The 17,186-nt window shown below is 42.0% G+C and overlaps 2 protein-coding genes across 2 annotated transcripts in view; both read right to left on the reverse strand.

The window, feature by feature from the left end:
- plcxd3 (phosphatidylinositol-specific phospholipase C, X domain containing 3) overlaps positions 1–1,084 on the reverse strand; it is a 29,786-nt gene extending 28,702 nt beyond the window's left edge. Inside the window, exon 1 of the mRNA XM_061818538.1 lies at positions 923–1,084. Within this exon, the coding sequence (XP_061674522.1) occupies positions 923–1,028 (106 nt within the window). The 5' untranslated portion in view covers positions 1,029–1,084. The remainder of the gene's footprint in view (positions 1–922) is intronic.
- A 4,776-nt stretch (positions 1,085–5,860) lies between these two features.
- oxct1a (3-oxoacid CoA transferase 1a) overlaps positions 5,861–17,186 on the reverse strand; it is a 42,125-nt gene continuing 30,799 nt past the window's right edge. The window contains exons 14-17 of the mRNA XM_061818131.1: positions 15,478–15,567; positions 14,662–14,742; positions 6,299–6,400; positions 5,861–6,228 (exon numbers count right to left, since the gene is read on the reverse strand). Of these exons, the coding sequence (XP_061674115.1) occupies positions 6,193–6,228; positions 6,299–6,400; positions 14,662–14,742; positions 15,478–15,567 (309 nt within the window). The 3' untranslated portion in view covers positions 5,861–6,192. The remainder of the gene's footprint in view (positions 6,229–6,298; positions 6,401–14,661; positions 14,743–15,477; positions 15,568–17,186) is intronic.

Here is a 17,186-nt window from a genome sequence, read left to right on the forward strand (position 1 = left end):
ATTGAACCCGGGACCACATAACTGTGAGGCCAACGCTTTACCAGCTGCTCCACCGTGCCGCCTCAAGAAAGATAATACATTAGACAAACGGGCAAATGACCATTTACACACACATCCGCACCTGTGGACAATTTTTTTTTTCATTTTTTGCACAAAATAAATTTGAGGGACGGGGTGACCCACGCCCAGCACTTAACTTCACGCAAGGGAGTCGAACCTAGATCTCCTGACTGCGATGCAGACGTACCAACCAACCAATATCAATATTTCCAGAACGGCTTCATAATATGAACTGCCTTGAATTGACAGAAATGAGTGAATGGAGTTTAAGGAGACGTGCGCACTCATTGGCTGGAAACATCCAAGACCTCTTTTATTCATTTATTTATTTTCAAAGTGAGCTGAGTGGACTTATCCAAGTGTCTGTGCCATTTTCCGTTCGATTCATATCAAACTCATGATGCATATACGGAGTCTACACAATAAGTGCGGACGCTGCTGCGGCGACAATATCACTCAAATGACAAATAAAGTATGGATAATATCAATCTCTAGTCCTACACGTGCATTTGGAATGTAACGTAAAAGCAAGTATGTGTCACGTTGCGCAACAGGTCTTATGTGCACATCCAAAAGGAGGCTTTGCGGGCGTTCTCTTACGACGGTCCCGACATACGCGCTACGAAGCGGTTACTAACGTCGTCACTTGCTACAAAAGGGGCATATATATATATATAGTCATTGTTACATTTTTATAGACAATAACAGCTTTCACCGAAACCATCACTTTACTACTGTGTGAACGAAGGTAAGTGGCGGACACCGACGCGTTCCGACCTACGTACGAATCGGACCTCCTGTTAGAATATGGAGAGAAGATATAGAGGCGGATGTCGCCGACCAAGCACATGGATTGACTTACCGGGGATGGCCAAGTTGGTGAGCGGGATGCTGTGCATGCTCTGCGGGAGACTCGACATCCAGTCGGCGAAGCGCAGGTCACCACTTCTCCCGTGAGACGAAGCCATGCCGCCGCCGCCGCCGCCGCCGTGCTCGACACACGCTTCTCCGGGACCAGCCTGCCTCCCTCTCTCTCTCTCTCTCTGCCCTGATGGATGGATGGATGGATGGATGGATGCCTAACGCGCTCCTCCTTCTCCTCCTCCTCCTCCACCCTTCCAGGACGCGCGCGCACACGCGCAACTTAAGCGACAGTCCACACACCGCACACACCCCTGGGCGGTGCACGTCTGCGGCTATAGCACAATTACTATGATGATGATGACGACGACGATGATGATGATGATGACGGGATCGACACGGCTTCCGAACTATATGTGCAGGCATTGCTACAGTTAAACAGGCACTTGTAAGTATACCGGAGCTGTATACAATCATAAGAGGGCTGTGAACTCCTCCAGGGGTTAACGAAGAGTCGCCAAAAAGGTTGAAGTGGCGTTCAGTTCCAGACAGGATTTTTTTAAAAATAAATTTATTTCATTTTTGCATAACCTCAACGGATGAGAACTTGTCGAGGTATTGAATATCAAACTGTAATAAATGTTTAAGGCTATGTCGCAAATGCTTCCGATTCTGATTGACTTTAGGTTTGAATTCAAATCTTATTTCTAAAAATAATAATAAATCAAATAAAAATAGATACATGTAAGGATACAAAAAAATATTTTTCTTAATATTTATTTGTTCATGTTTTGGGTTTGTTTCTCTTGTGCAACGTGGGCTTTTGCTTTAGTGTTTTTAGTGCCCCAAAAACTATTAAAAAAATGTTTTCCTTATTTTCAAACAGAAAATTTTTAAATATTCACTCAGTCATATTTTGTCTCTCATGTTTGTCTTCTGTCCTTGAGTGTTTAAAAATGGATGAAACACTTCTTGATTTTGTTAATTTTATTAAATACATCCATCCATCCATTCATTTTCTGCACCACTCATCCTCACAACAGTCACAGGAGTGCTTGAGCCTATCCAGGCTGTCAATGGGGAGGAGGCGGGGTACACCCTCAACTGGTTGCCAGCCAATCGCAGGGCACATGGAGACCGACAACAGTCGTATTCACAATCACACCTTGGGGCAATTTAGAGTGTCTAATTAATCTTGCACGTTTTTGGGATGTGGGAGGAAACCGGAGTGCCCGGAGAAAACATGTTTTGCGTGTTTTATGTAAATATCTTTTCACCCGTCATTTTGGTTATGAATGTCCTCACTAAAATGGATGTATAAGAAAGAAAAAAAAAATTAAAAAGATACCTGTCCCATCATATCATATATTTATATCCAGGTAAAAAAATTGAAAAGGCAAAAAACTTTCTGTGCAATGGTGTCGTGCCATTGACAGGTATTGTAGTTTATATTGTTTACGCAAGTGAAATGACACCTTGAGGAACATAAAGGAAGTACAGCTCTGAAGTCAGAGTAAAGTGACTCATAAGGATGTACAATTAAAGGTTACATTAAACTCAGCTGAATAACGAGACAAACATCATCCCGAAAAGGTCACCAGCAGCTTTGACGAGCATAAAAAATGATGTAACTCACAAAACGTCCAACGTTCACGCACGGAGTTGTGACATAGTGCAATAATGCGTCGAGCGGCACTCCAGGCAGGTCGACTGCAAGGTAATTCCAAATGTGTTCCGGCAGCAAACACCTGATGAAGACTCTTAATGTTGTTGTTCTTTTGTAATTTTGGACAAAACACGATTGTTTTTTTTACATTTATTTACATGTCAAATGTTACTCCGAGTGGATGCTTTTTTATTTATTTATTTTTTTTAAAAAAAACTGTTGTAATTGTTTTCATTGGACATCAATGCATCCAGCCATTTTCTGTAGTTTCCCCTCATTGGGCTACTTGGTAAAATGGAGCCTATTTCACCTGACTTTGGGTTATAGGCCAGAGACTGATCACAAATCTGTGGTTGCAGAAAAGGGGGGGGGGGGAGGAGGCCTGATTCACTAAAATCCCAAACAGCAGGGAAATAGTACGTGCTATTGTCAATAGGTGTAAACGTGGTGGGGACCGCCATATTCAAAAGAGGATTCTGTACTAAAGGTAGTTAATGGTTTTCTCATGGAAAAATTCAAGCAGCACATATTGTTTGAAGTGATGGAACTGGAAGTGTTAGTGGAAGAGGCATACAGTACAAACAAGTTAGAACAAAAAACAGAAAAAATCCCCCTCTCAAATAATTTTCAGATCGCAAGCAACCATGTAAAAGCAATTTATTGAAATTGCATTGGGAGAGGCTACCGTCCAATTGTTACCGTGCACATAAATGAGCCCGACACAAGGACACGCAGCGTTGAAAACGTGTGCAAAATTCAGAAGCTTTGCTGTCCCTTTAGTCAGATTGAGCAACTGGGACAAAGATGCGTACGATGGTCCAACTTCGCAATACATTTCAGTTCTGTTGTCACCACTTTTGTTCCTCTATGACATCAATGCTTCAATAGTGTGACAGCATCAGAAGTAAAAGACACCCAAAGAGTTAATCCTCAAGCTCCTCACAGCGCTCAAGTCTCACAAAATTTGCTGTAGTCTCAGAATATAAATGAAGATCTTACGTGACTTCTTGCATGACATCTGTTTCAACTTGTGTTTTTGGCTTCTGAAGTGATGGGAGAAAAAACAAAGTTGTGCCTTCCCTTTAGTGTACTGAGCTCCGAGGGCACAGATGCCTGGACTTTCACTTTTGTTTTTTTTACCCTTTGTCATCGCCAATTCCACTTTGCGGTAGCATCACAAATGGTAAATGGAAAGCATTAAATAGCACTTTTAACTCGAGCATCATGGTGCCAAAAGCACTTTACAGAGGTTCACATTCATAGGCCAATGGGCGGCTGCCGCCATTCAAGTCGCTGCCAGGTTCACTAGGAGCAATTTGGGGTTTTTGCTCAAAGACACTTGGGCAGCAGACAAATGGAGCCGGGATCCTCACTGCCAACCTGTCGGTCAGTGGTGACTTGCTCTACCAACGGAGCCATAGGTACGACGTAGCACGAGGAAAAAGACACCGTGCTGTAGTCTGACTACATTGAGTGGAGTCTCACAAGTTTGTCAAAATCCAGTCTAACCTCATGTGTGATATCAATTCAAACGTAGCATCTTTTCTGTCACTTAAGGGAAAGAAAAACTTCAGAAGTTCAGCTCACTTAAGTCATATTGTACTGAGCGAGCATCCCGGACAGAGGCGTGTCCGACATTGCAACAGGTTAACTTCTTGCTTCTTGGTCATCGGCACCCGTGTTTTTCTTTATCGCTAGTTGGATTTTACATGATAGAACAAGTGAAAGCTACTCAATATTTTATCGTTTGAAAGCTCCTTGTACTCAAACATTTTCAAAAATCCTCAAGTTTCACAGATTCGTTTGTCACATTTGTCATTTTGGGGCTGAATACCGCCTATCCTGTCAAGAACCGCTGTCAAATTATGCTTGAGGATTAGACATGGGAGGACAAGTACACGTCTACAGTTATTGTTACAAAGTGAAATGGTTGACTGCTGTTTTGGCACGCACGGAGCATTTTCAGATGTTTGTGCGGCTCCGTGTTCTATTTTTACAACTGATCTCAAGATATTTTATCACGATTGAACGCCAACTGTCGTACTTATGAAAGACTGCAAACGGGGAGCAAAGTAACCCGCACACCTCCTGACTTGAAGTTACGCTCTCGAGGTAACAGATGGAAATTCCCCACAACGTGTGGACAGAGTGAGGCACGTTAAAAAAAAAAAAAAAGAGAGAGAGAGAGACAAATTCCAAAAGAAGGGCAGGTCATCTGGTGAGATTGTCATTGAACGATTTTGTTGATGAAATCAGCGATGTCATTGAACGATTTCCAGGTTTTACTCTGACATTTTTATTTAAGCCTGAGAGTCTCTCTCTCTCTCTCTTTACAGCATCAATCTATCATTTTCTGAGCCGCTAATCCTCACAAGGGTCACGGGAGTGCTGAAGCCAATCCCAGATTGTCATCGGTCAGGAGGTGCGGCACATCCCTGAACTGGTTGCAACTTTTAGAGCATCACCAGGCCAACTGGGTTACAATATGGTGGCTTCAGGGGCTCCAGTTGTCTTAGGAAGGGGCGCGCCGTATTAACATCAACAGCCGGCCGCCACGGGCCCTGTCACTTTTCCTCCAGATTTTTTCACTTGATGGACTAACGCAGCTGATCATCATCAGCCCAAAAAACATCCGCGGGGCAGAATTTTGACACTTGCTTCACGGCCCCCAGGTAACGCTGCCGCCTCTCGACTCGAGCGAGGGAATCGGATGGAGAACGTCGACGCGAGCCCACCGTTCCGTTCAGAGGAGGCTCCAACCTGAGAGCTCAATGCTTTGGTTAAATATTACGATCAATGAGAAACGCCCCAAAACAAACTCATTTTAAAGAAAGAAGGAACACATTTGTTCCACAAAGCAACCCACATTGCATTTTTATTGCTTGTACAAAAGATGGGCAAGAGCAGATTTATCAATAGAAAAAAAAAACAAAAAACATTAAGGATTCTTCATGTGTTCGTTTTGTGGATTGAAAAAGTAACAAAAAGCTGTTTTATAATGACATGGTCCAGTTTGAGTTTACTAGGTGTGGACCTGACACATAAATTGCTTTAAAACTCCTTTTTTTCCCCCAGTAACAAGTTGATTTGACCGAGACGAGGACTCCAGAAACTAAAGTTACTGCACCGTAAGCACTATTAGAATTGCACTTGATGAAAGAGAACATAACAAGAACATTGTATTACCCCATACAGTGACCGCGGGGGGGTCATTTGCAACGTTACGAGTCGATTGCATTGATGTCAAGTAAAACCTGGGGTTTAAAATGAAACAAAAGAGTTTATTAGGGAGAAAGGCGGAAGAATAGCAAGAACTGAAACAGCCAAAAAGCCCTTTTAAACCAAAAACATGGACGTGCACAAAGTTTTTGGTTAATGGATCAGGAATATAAGGTGCTGCTGTTTTGGTTAGCAACAGAGTTCAAGCAGGACGGTAACTTTTGGAGGAATTATGTTTAGAAGCCACTGTTAAATTAATAACTTACAGTAGTGGCCTCCTATTTTAATGACTACGGCCGCTGATTACACGAGGCAGCTTATCAAGAATCACTTCAAAAGCACTTTGACCTGTCTTGAGGATATTACAACACAAAACCGATCCACTTCTAGATTTGCTGCATGGGCCTCAGATTGGGGGACACCTAAAAGAAAAACGCAATGTTTGCCACATTAGACGATATACTTTTTAAATCAACTTTTCTAAGGACTGACCTCAAAGTCTGTACCGGTGCACCCCTTGATGTCGTCTGGAGTGATCCCCTCCCACACTTCAACCAGAGTCAGCCCTTTAGCCTTATCCACATCAAACACGGCCTGAGGGAGGAGAAGCAGGCATTAAGGGAAGAAAATGACACAGATGGGCGGGAGGGGTTAAAAAAAAAAAAAAAAAAAAAAGAAAATCGGAGTGTTTTGTTTAATAGGTGTACTTGGAGATGCAGAGGGGTCACGGGAGAGAAAGCCAAGGGCTGCAATTATCAAGGTGACTTTCAAGCTCTCGAAACCGAATTCACTGCCGAGAGGATGCAGACGAGCCCCTCAAGGTCAACCACGCTGAGAAACCCCGACATCTGCGTGCGTGCATTTGTGTGACGCTGAACGCGACACAGTGGGAAAGCAATTAACTGCTGACACCATGAAACATTAAACGGATGCTTATTTACAGTCATTAGTTGAAGTTCCTTACAATCCTCGCCAATACCGCCGGTTCACGTGCACGGACGAAAACTCCAAGCAAGCGTTTAATTTCCATTAAGCCCACTAAAAATAGTGTGACAGCAACATCCATCCAGTCGTGTGTCATGTCAATAGACAGAGCAGTGCAACAGCTGCGCTACACCTGCGCTGCCTCCTGCTTCCAACAAACGGATTTTTGCTTACCCCAGATCCTCCATTTTCACAAACATGGCATCGATCAACAAAAGTTAAAAAAAAAAAAAAAAAAACCCTAAAAACTACAGAGGACCCCCACATATACACGGTATGCCATGTCCCCCCCCCCCCCTTCTTTTTGGGGTGAACCAAGTTAAGTGTTGGTTTATCCCATTTATTCAAGAATTTTTATGATGAGTATAAATTTCCAAAATCCCCCTCCCCCCAGTCCCTATCCCCCACGAATCGTGGGAGTCCACTGGATTCCAATCCCTGATATTTTAAGTCACAGTATAATGCAACTACAACCACAAGTCTCAACATACACTACTCCCCCCCCAAAAAAAGATAGCCAGCTTTCTGGTGAAATTTCTGGATGAACGTCGAAAGTCAACCCAACCATCTCCAAACCTTTGGATGTCCTTCTGTTCCATGTTTCATTTTGCACTTTTTGCCAATTTGCTGTTAATGTTAATAGTGGTTACCTTCTTACTACATTTGAATGGCAAGTAACAATATTTAAAAACAAGAGGAACTCACTCCACGTGTGTTTTTAGGTCCTAAGAGAACATTCCGAAAAGGGCCCGGAATGATCCAGTCATCGGAATACATCTTCATCAATTTGAGTATCGTAGACAACTGCCTTTATTCTCTGGTTTGATGTGAACATTTCCTACACATCGTGATTAGTTTCATTTAATTATACTGATTGTCTATATCACACCTACAAAACAGAAGAAAAAAAACCCAACCAGATTTCCCACCATTTACCATATACGGTAGATATGTGGGAATTGGTCTTCTGAAAAGTATTTTCCTACATATTTAATAAATCTGCACAACATGAGAGATTTACTTTATGACTTGAACTACTGAAGGAAAAAAAAAAAAAAAAAAAAAACTTTTCCACCATGTTCTTGCTTATGAGAGCCAAATCACAGTCATAGCAAAAGAGCCCCCCCCCCCCTCCCCATCTCAAACACATTAAACATGGAGTACGTATCGCAGGGCTGCATAAGAGACTTCGCACAGAAGCCAAAGTGACCCGGGTCCTGCTGCTTCTCCCAGCGGGGAGTGACAGGCCGAGGCCTCTTCCCCACAAAGCCTGTCACGGATCAGCTCATTAGATCCGCGCCCGCACGCACGTGGCAGGAGGCTGACATCTCACTCCAAAATAGCAAAATAGCAAGACAGATGGAACGGCATAGGGAGTGGGAGGATACGCAGACGTCGATGCATCTCCGTGTGACGCAAGCGTACTCGGTTATTATGAGACATTAGACGTCCGTCGTCAGAAAAGTACCTTTCGTACATGACGGGAAACACTGCACTAAATTATTGCACGCCGTGTTTGCAACAGGTGTAAAAGTGGTGACTTTAACATGTTAAATGTCACTGTGGAACACGAGGAAAATTCTAATTTGTTTGCTGGAGTGATTCATGGCAATAATTTTGCGTGAATACCGGAATAACTCATTAGTGAATAACTTGCCATCGTTTTTATTTTTAAATATCTTTTCTAAAGCTAAAATGCAATCGATTTCACACATTCGCGAGACTGTGAGTGAGTTTGAAGCAGGTGATTCACTCAATGAACCCGCCGGGATGGCCGATTTGTTCCAAGAAGGTTGAATTAACGATGCAATTCCACGTGTCCAATTCCAATTTAATGCCCAGAACTGATTTTCTGCCTCCTTCTGTGTACATTTCAAGTGACACACATCCATTAACGGCTCTGCCTCTCTCAATGGAACACACTAAACAACCTGCATTGGTATCGGATATGTATTAAATTTGTATCCACATTTGAAAGAGGCCTGAAGGTATCCAATTTTCACTCCCCCCCCCCCTCTTTACATTGCCAAGATTCATATCCCAATTTTGCAACTTTGGAAAAAAACAAACGAGAATTATGCCACTCAAACTACGGAGTGTAAATCCATCTTAAACCAACCACAAAAATGAATCCAATAGCAAACCATCAACACAAAAGACAACCGTTTGTTGGGTCTAAGTTTAGGACTACGCCTAGATATACAGACGAGTGCAAGGGAGTCATCTCTCCTGTCCTGTGTTGGATGGACCCAAGCGACGCTACATAAATTGTCACCTAATAGGCAAAGCCAAACATTACGAGGCTCATTAAAGGCCCCGTTTGCCATGTTTATAATTGTTCATTTCCTACAGTTAATAGGAGCCAAGCCATTTCGTCTGGTTATTATCACCCAAACTGTGACCCTGTTGCTTACTGGACTTTTCTCCAGTTACACAGATGACTTCTCTGCAAAACCAAAAACTTCAAGTTTGAAATGTCCTCCACAAGTTAAAGGAAAAGGTCAGCTAACACAGTCTTTGTCAGCTCTCCGTCACACCAAGAATCCGACTTCATTTGACTGATTGACTCAAGTTAGCTCAGGTAGTTGAGTTCAAAAGCCAAAACTATTACAATAGTTTCATTGTCAGAGCTCAGCCACGCACGACTCCAAGGCGGCTCGCTCACCTCACGTCGAGGAATAAGAATGAATCATTTCATAAAGTGACTGGGTTCAGTTTGTTCACTAAAAAGAAGGAATCGTTCACGAACGTAACAACACTCGGGGTTAGTGTGTCTCTGTTGTGGTGAGCCGATGGTGACGTCCACGACTCCGCTGGAATGAGCACGCTAGAGGCTAGGCTAGTAGTTATTAGCTGCTAGTGGGCTCGTAGACCGGCGTTGGGTCCGTCCAAAACTCCACAAGCCTCGCTCAATGTATCTCGCATCAATCCACACAACAGAAATGCTTAAAATAAAATTAACTGTCTAAATCTGCTAAACCTAAACGCTAATGAGCTAGCTAGATAATGAGCTAAGGCATCAAATAACGTCAATGCCTCGCTTCGTAGTCTTGTGTTTGCGTCCACATATAAAAGTCATTAAAAAAAAAAAGTTAGATATTTATTCAACGCAGCGACACACATTCAGCCAGTACCCGACCACAGACACTTGAGCACACAACATACGAGCGTCCTGCATTTTTAAAAAATAATTTTAGAGCCTTATTTTCACACAGTGATATTTTTCCCCCCCAAAGAAATTCAGCATTAAAAAAAAATAATAATTTACACCGTGGTGTGGCAAATTTATGACATTTTTTTGGTCCCTTGACATGTACGTTAAGTGAGTTTTTACTATTTCTGGGGGCACTATTTTCTAATGCCACCAAAGTAGGGCATGACACACAATGATAATAATAAAAATAAGTTATTATTATTACTTTAAAGAATGAAATACAAATGGAAACTTCCCTGCATTGAAGTGCATGTGAAGAGTCGCTTCTCTGGAATGGTGAATGAGGTTGAGAGCACTTTTGATTTTAATATTAACAGTCTTCAACTTGTTTTGACTATTTTATGGCTGTTAATAGTGTAAAAGACGAATTGTGTAAATTCATATGACTTCGAAAACAGAAAAAAATCGGAACAGATTGTGTTTGACCTCAGTGATTCAAAGACACACTAAGAGACAGACCTTCTGACATGTGATTTGATAGGCAGAGAAAAGCAGCAGGAGATGAAATACGGAAGGCAATGAGGAGGCGGTACCAGTGCCGGCAGCTGCAGGAGGAAAAGATTTAACCTTTACGGACAGAAAACGTCTTGCTGAGAAATCTGCAATCACAGATTATATCATTCGAGCAGAAAGAACGAAAGAGATTAAAAAGCTGCAGGACTTTTCCCCCACGTCTTGTCAAGCTTGTCAACTGCCCGAAGGGCAAAACACGGCGCATTAACGTACTGGAAAAGAGAACACAGAGATTCACAGACTGCACCAGCAGCAGTTCTGAGCTCACTGGCTTTTGTCTTACTCGAGCAACAATCGTTTTCCCTGCTCAATTATACAAGTTGGAGTTTTACATCCTGGCAGTTTCTGCTGCCGATTCCCCAACCTCCCTTACTTACGTTTCACCCGAGCACGACTTGATCCTGCAGCATCAGGCTTCTTCTGTAACTGGGAAGACTCGGTACATCCTGCCTCGGTCCACAAGAGTTCACGAGAGTGGATGATGAAAAACATTCGTGCACTTTGACTCGAGCAAACGTTAGAGATTTATCTTCAGACTAAGTTGAACAAGACACGAGGAGCCTTGACAGTACGAAATCAAATTATGAACACATTTTTATTGTGAAATCTATTTTACTCTTCTGTACAAAAGTTAGCTTGCATTAATCGGCAACTTTTTTTTTTTGGTTTCACACATAAAGATCATCAAAAATCATATTTTCTCAAATAGCAGCCTTCCGTATAAAATACAGTGTCTCAGTAACCTCAAATAGACGCATCATTGTGTTCTGCTGAAGAAAACAACAACACTTGGTGCCATTCGGCAGCACTAATTACGGGTGTTGGGAAAGTTCATTTTTGACGAGAACCAGTTCAAAGTTCCGTTTGTTAAAAAATGAACTAGTTCAGTTTATAATTAAACATTTTGAACAAAGTTTACCGTTCCAAAAATGAACTCCCTCATAGTTCTTTTTTGGAGTGTTTTTTTTTCCCCCCCTCAATATGTTCCTGTAGGACTACTCGCCTTAAAATATCGGCATTTCATTTTCCCACTGTTGCTACCTATTTTGTCCATAGTAGTACTCAGTTCCAGATTTTACCTTATTATCTCAAAAATTAGGAAAAATATGCTACTTAAATGGTCTCTCTTTTCCCTAATGAGGATTTTTCCCCTTAAAGTGTAATCAAAAACACGCAACATAGCATGACAGCAATGATGGTGAAAGTCCATTGATAATGCCACATTCCTTGCAGCTCTGGCTAACGCCATTAAAAAAAACATTTTTTCAATCTCTTCTTATACTATAAAATTAAATAAACACCACAGCAGTGTGCTCGTACAGACTTTTAACTAAACATTTTAATCCAAATATTTTTCCAAGTAATCAATTCATTTCAATTATGTACAACATTGGAAAAGAACCATCGAAGAACGCATTCACGCCGACTTGCAACGCAACTTCTCACGCAGCTGCGAAGTGCCTGCCATGGATGGTGGCCATCGCCTATCCTGCAACTTCTTTGACACACCTCGTAAATATTTTGTGTTACATTTGTGTTTGGTTGCATTTTGTGAGGTTTTTTTTGTGTAACGTGTGTCCCTTAAATAAAGGCTGGGAAACGGTGCGTCCCGACTTTTATGCGTAGGAGTCATGCTGACCGCTGCATTCACTCTGCAAAAAGTGCGAATTCATAACAGCATGAAAGCATGTGCTCTCAAGTAAATTCAACAAATAATTTCTGGACTAAGAGCCGCATCTGGTTATAAGCCTCACCCAGTACATTATGTACAAAAACCATTTTGCACATACATAAGCCGCAAGTGACAACATTGAAACATGAGATATTTACAACGAAAGACTGTCCACAGAAAAAGTTTTAAAAGTTTTAATAATATACCTTAGCTTTTCTTTCCAAAAAGTGAATGTGACGCGGCAGTAACACTGCAGCAATAGGGGAGTAACATATCTCCAAAAACATACCGGTAAAAGTCACTGAGACGCAGCAAATAACACAGCGGCAACACGGTTCAGGCCACCTGCTTGTATTGCTTCTGAGAGCTTTTTTCGTCTTTTTACATTGCTCCAGTTCTTCCCGCTGCTGTTTCCAGCGTTTCACCATGAATTCATTTATGCCAAGTTTACGTGCAACAGCTCCGTTTCCTTCTTTACCGGCCTTGCATTTTCCATGATCAGGGTCTGTTCATGCTAATTTTATTCATGCACAAAGCGCAAAGTTACGCTAAACGTGCGTCTTCCTCGACACATATATTCCACCTGTCTCACTCTTACCTTTTCTCCTCGAGCGTCACTTGCGGCCTTTCGAAAAAAAATCCATAAATTAGCCGCATCATTGCATAAGACGCAGGGATGAAAGCGTGTGACAAAAGTCGCGGCTTATAGTCCGGAAATTACAGAACTAGCACTTTAGTTCTTACGTCACGTGACAGAGTCTAACATGTTCAACTACAGCTCAGTGACACTAAATACTAAGTCCTAAACAGCTATAGCGAAACCTGAGCGACTAGTTTCCCGCTCCTTACCGCACACCGACCAACCTAATTTATTTTCCTCTCCAATTCTGAGACCAAGAGAAAGGTGAACTGGCTCAATATCCAAAGAATCACTGAATATTATAGATTTTAAACGAGATCTAAGACAGCCAAGTCACAAAAGAAGACTCACCCTGGGGTCAGGTCACAACACATTCAACTTGTGTGTCCTCTGTTAGATAGATTGTTCCACATAAAATTTGATTTGATTAAATAGAACTATAATATGCTAGCCTTTTACTTTCCGTTCAGTCATTATCCAGCAGGAGCAAAAACACGGATCAAGGAAGGGATGAAGGCTTCAATAAATTTCATAATGAGACAAGCCGAGCCCCAGTGTGAAAGTGAAACAGTAGAACAAAATCAATAACCAGCCTCCTCCAAAGAGTCTAATTGGCGCTAATTGAATCAAAGTCATATCCGTCCACCCCTTGTACATCATTGCACTCATTCAACTTGTTTTCGTACGAGTGTGTCTCATGTGTAATGATCCTCTGAGCCTCTGATGTATACATGAGAAAGCCTTGGTTAGGCTCCAAACAATCAAGATTGTACAAATAAGAGTCCAAAGTTTTTCGGAATTACAAAAGCAGCGCAAAAACGTCCATGTTATGCGGACTTTGGCATATGCCATAGTACCTCAGCAAAACTTGTAGTAATTTTAGTCAAGTTTACAGATTGTTTGTGCTTTTTTTGTTGGTTTTTTTTCTGCATGGGGGGTTTTAAGCCCACATAATTAATTTGGTATATCAGTCACCATTTCCTCAACATTTCCTATCTGTTGCCCATAACCAAGTGAAGCTATTTACAATTGAGTTGCTTGCAAAGTTCTTCACCTCCAAAACAACGGGCCAATCGTCAAAATAATTCAGTGCCTCAGTGCATCATCATTTCCTCAATATTTCTCACATGATGCCCATAACCAATCAAACCAACGGATCGGGATTTACAACTGAGTAGATTGGAAAATGATTGGCCTCCGAAGCAACTGGCAAATCACAGTGGACGTTTTTTTTTTGTTTGACATCAACATGTGACCAATCGTAGCAGTGAGAAAGCAAATGATAAAGTTCTGTCATACAGCGATGTTAGCAGGGACCAAAATTGTAATGCTACTTTGGATTGTATGTACAGGTGCAGCTTTTTATGTTTTTTTTAAGTATGAAGGTGTATGATAAGTCTTGAAATACAAAGAAATTAAATGACCAGGGTTACGGAACAGATTGTATTTGATTTTGGAGGCCCTACTATATTATATGCCCTGTCCTCACATCGGAAAATGTTTAAAAAAAAAAAAAAAAAAAAAAAGTTTGCTCCAATTCCGTCAAGATTGCAAATAGTCAGTTTCGACACAAAACCTAAAGAAGACTTCAGAATGACAATGACACTGAGCACAACTGCCTGTGCCGTGAATTAAGCCTATTTGGAAGAGGCGGCTTGAGGCTGGAACTGGTTATGGGCTATTTGTCCCGGTAAAAATTGCCTTGAAATACAAAGGAAAAACCTGCGTCAGCAGATCTTTAGTTACAGTTAATTTCAGGACATTTCTTTGATATACAATAGTATGTCATCTGGCAGAGGGCAGTAGATGTGTTAGCTAAACAAATAAAATACCTTCTCTGTGATGATCCGGTCCACACATTGCTTCCCTGTCAGAGGCAGAAGGCACTTGTCCAATATCTTGTGTTTACCTCCCTAAAAGAAAACAAAAAAAAAAAAAACATATTTGAGGGCATGACTTTGTGTTTGGGAATCAAATCCAGCCATTAGGACCAGTCAGTCCTTTTGAAGTACAACAATAATTTTGTGAGTGAAGTTTCCAGTGCAATATCTAATGATAGGATTTATTCCCCGAGGTACCTAAAGAGGACACATTTGAACGTCAAGCTCAGTCTACCCACCGTTCATCTTTAAGGGAGGGCAGGTCACGTCGCTTCATAATAGACACTCTCTCTCTCTCTCTCTCTCACACACGCGCACACACACACACAAACGCACAAACGCATGCTCCATCATGAATGACAACACCCTTCAGGGCAACGGGTTTGTATTCACTTGCTGCACCATCTGGACCGTAGCTGGGCGCCAGACAGGCTGCAATTATCCCGGTTCAGCGTGACTGTACAACATGGTTTTGCTGTCCTTGCTTTACGTTTTCATGACGTCAAAGTCAAAAGTGTGTTGTAGTAGCGCCACTTCAAAATAATAAACTCTTGACTTCAATTCTAGACTAGTAGCCTGCCTAAGCTTAAGACAAATGAGCAGCGAGCCGGTATGCACACCAAACTTTTTCGGCTTAAGAGCCATTAGGCAAACCATTAGGAAAAATTACCATTAATCAGTCAGAACGCTCAGTCATTAGTGCAGTAAGTGGACAAAGGGCACAAAGAAAAATGAGAGAAGGCGCAAACACACTCAAATGTTTCTAACCTTTGCCGAGTGCTCCATGGTGACCACCACCTTGGTTCCGGCGCTGGCTACTAAATCCATGGCTCCACCCATTCCCTTCACCATCTTACCCTGAAATTACACGGTAAATATTGATGACGTACATTAATCGAGCCATTCATTTTCTTCTTCTCCGCGGTCGGGCCATGGGGCTAGCAACTTCAGAAGGGAAGCCCAGACTTCCATTTCCCCAGCCACTTCTTCCAGCGCATTTGGGCCGAGAGACGTAGTCTATCCAGCGTGTCCCGGGTCGTCCCTGGGGCCTACTCTCGGTGGGACGTGACCGCAACACCTCATCAGGGAGGCGTCCCGGGTGCATCCTAACCAGATAACTGAGTCAGATACCCTGCGGAGGAAAGTCATTTCGGTTGCTTGTATCTCCGATCTTGTTCTTCGATCCCCAGGTTGTGATCGGATGTGATCTTAGGAAAGTCGATTGATGGGTAAATTGAGCGCTTCGGCTTTCGGCTCAGCTCCTTCTACGCCATGACAGATCAATACGGACTCTGCATTACTGGAAACGCTGCCTCGATCAAATTGTCGCGCCCCAGCTCATTTCTTCCCTCACTGGTGAAAATGCCCACGAGATACTTTAACTCCTTCACTTGGGCCAGGATCTTTTCTTCAAACCGGATAGGACGCTCCACCTTTTTCCGACTCAGGACCATGGCCCAACAACTCTTCTTAAGCTAAAATCTTTGCTGTTAATATGTAAACCACAATCAATCTTTCCACCTTGAGCGCTACTGAGTGCCTTTCTACTTTAAGATTGGATTGTGGTGGTTATTCTTATACTAGTTTTCAATTCAAACAATACTTTTCAAGCAAAAACAGACCTTGATTCAAAGTTTCTAAAACATTGGGGGAAACGTCTGCTCTCAAAGTCAAGTGTTAATAAACTGTGTTCTAAAACTAAAAAAAAAAAAAAAAAACTTTAAATAGAAGGTCTCGTCAATACCAAAACAGTTGTCATGTTCCCAACGTGTTATCGTAACTGGAGAGGCTGCAGCTGTAAACATTTTCCTCCGATATGAAATTACATTTTTGTATTTTGGCACAAATGTCAGCGGAAGCCGTGTCAAAGTCTGAGAAAACGAGCGCAAAGCTATCTGTGCAAATGAGATACCCGTGAATATTAGCAAAGAATTGATGAAACTGTCCGTCAAACTATGATGAATACTGTGTTTTCTATTTTCCTCTTTTTTTGTTTTTTGAATTACCCGGTTCAGTTTGGAGAAGCATAAAATATTTAGCAATATTAAAAATGCCAAGCAGTTTTGCAAAAAAAAAAACAAACCAAAAAAACCTTAATGCTTCTACTGGAAATGTGAACCATGTGAAGAAAGTATTGTTTGAAACTCACAAGTCGATTTCGATTCTTTAGTTTGCCACCCAATTGGATTCAGATTGTTCAGATTTCTGCTTGATTCAATATTGATTTAAATAATTTGCTGTTGACTCAGAAAATAAAACGGAGGGACAGCCAAAGCTGGATGTTTTGGAGACAAGGTTCAAGAGTGCAGACTTGGATGGTTTGGACATGTCCAGAGGCGAGAGAGTCTGAGGATATTGGAAGAAGGGTGCTGAGGATGGAGCTGCCAGGCAAAAGAACGAGAGGAAGACCAAAGATAAGCTTGATGGATGTTGTGAGGGAGGACATGAGGACTGTGGGTTTTCGAGAGGAAGACCCA

The sequence above is a fragment of the Syngnathoides biaculeatus genome, chromosome 4, assembly GCF_019802595.1.
Source record: "Syngnathoides biaculeatus isolate LvHL_M chromosome 4, ASM1980259v1, whole genome shotgun sequence".
Taxonomy (NCBI): Eukaryota; Metazoa; Chordata; class Actinopteri; order Syngnathiformes; family Syngnathidae; genus Syngnathoides; species Syngnathoides biaculeatus.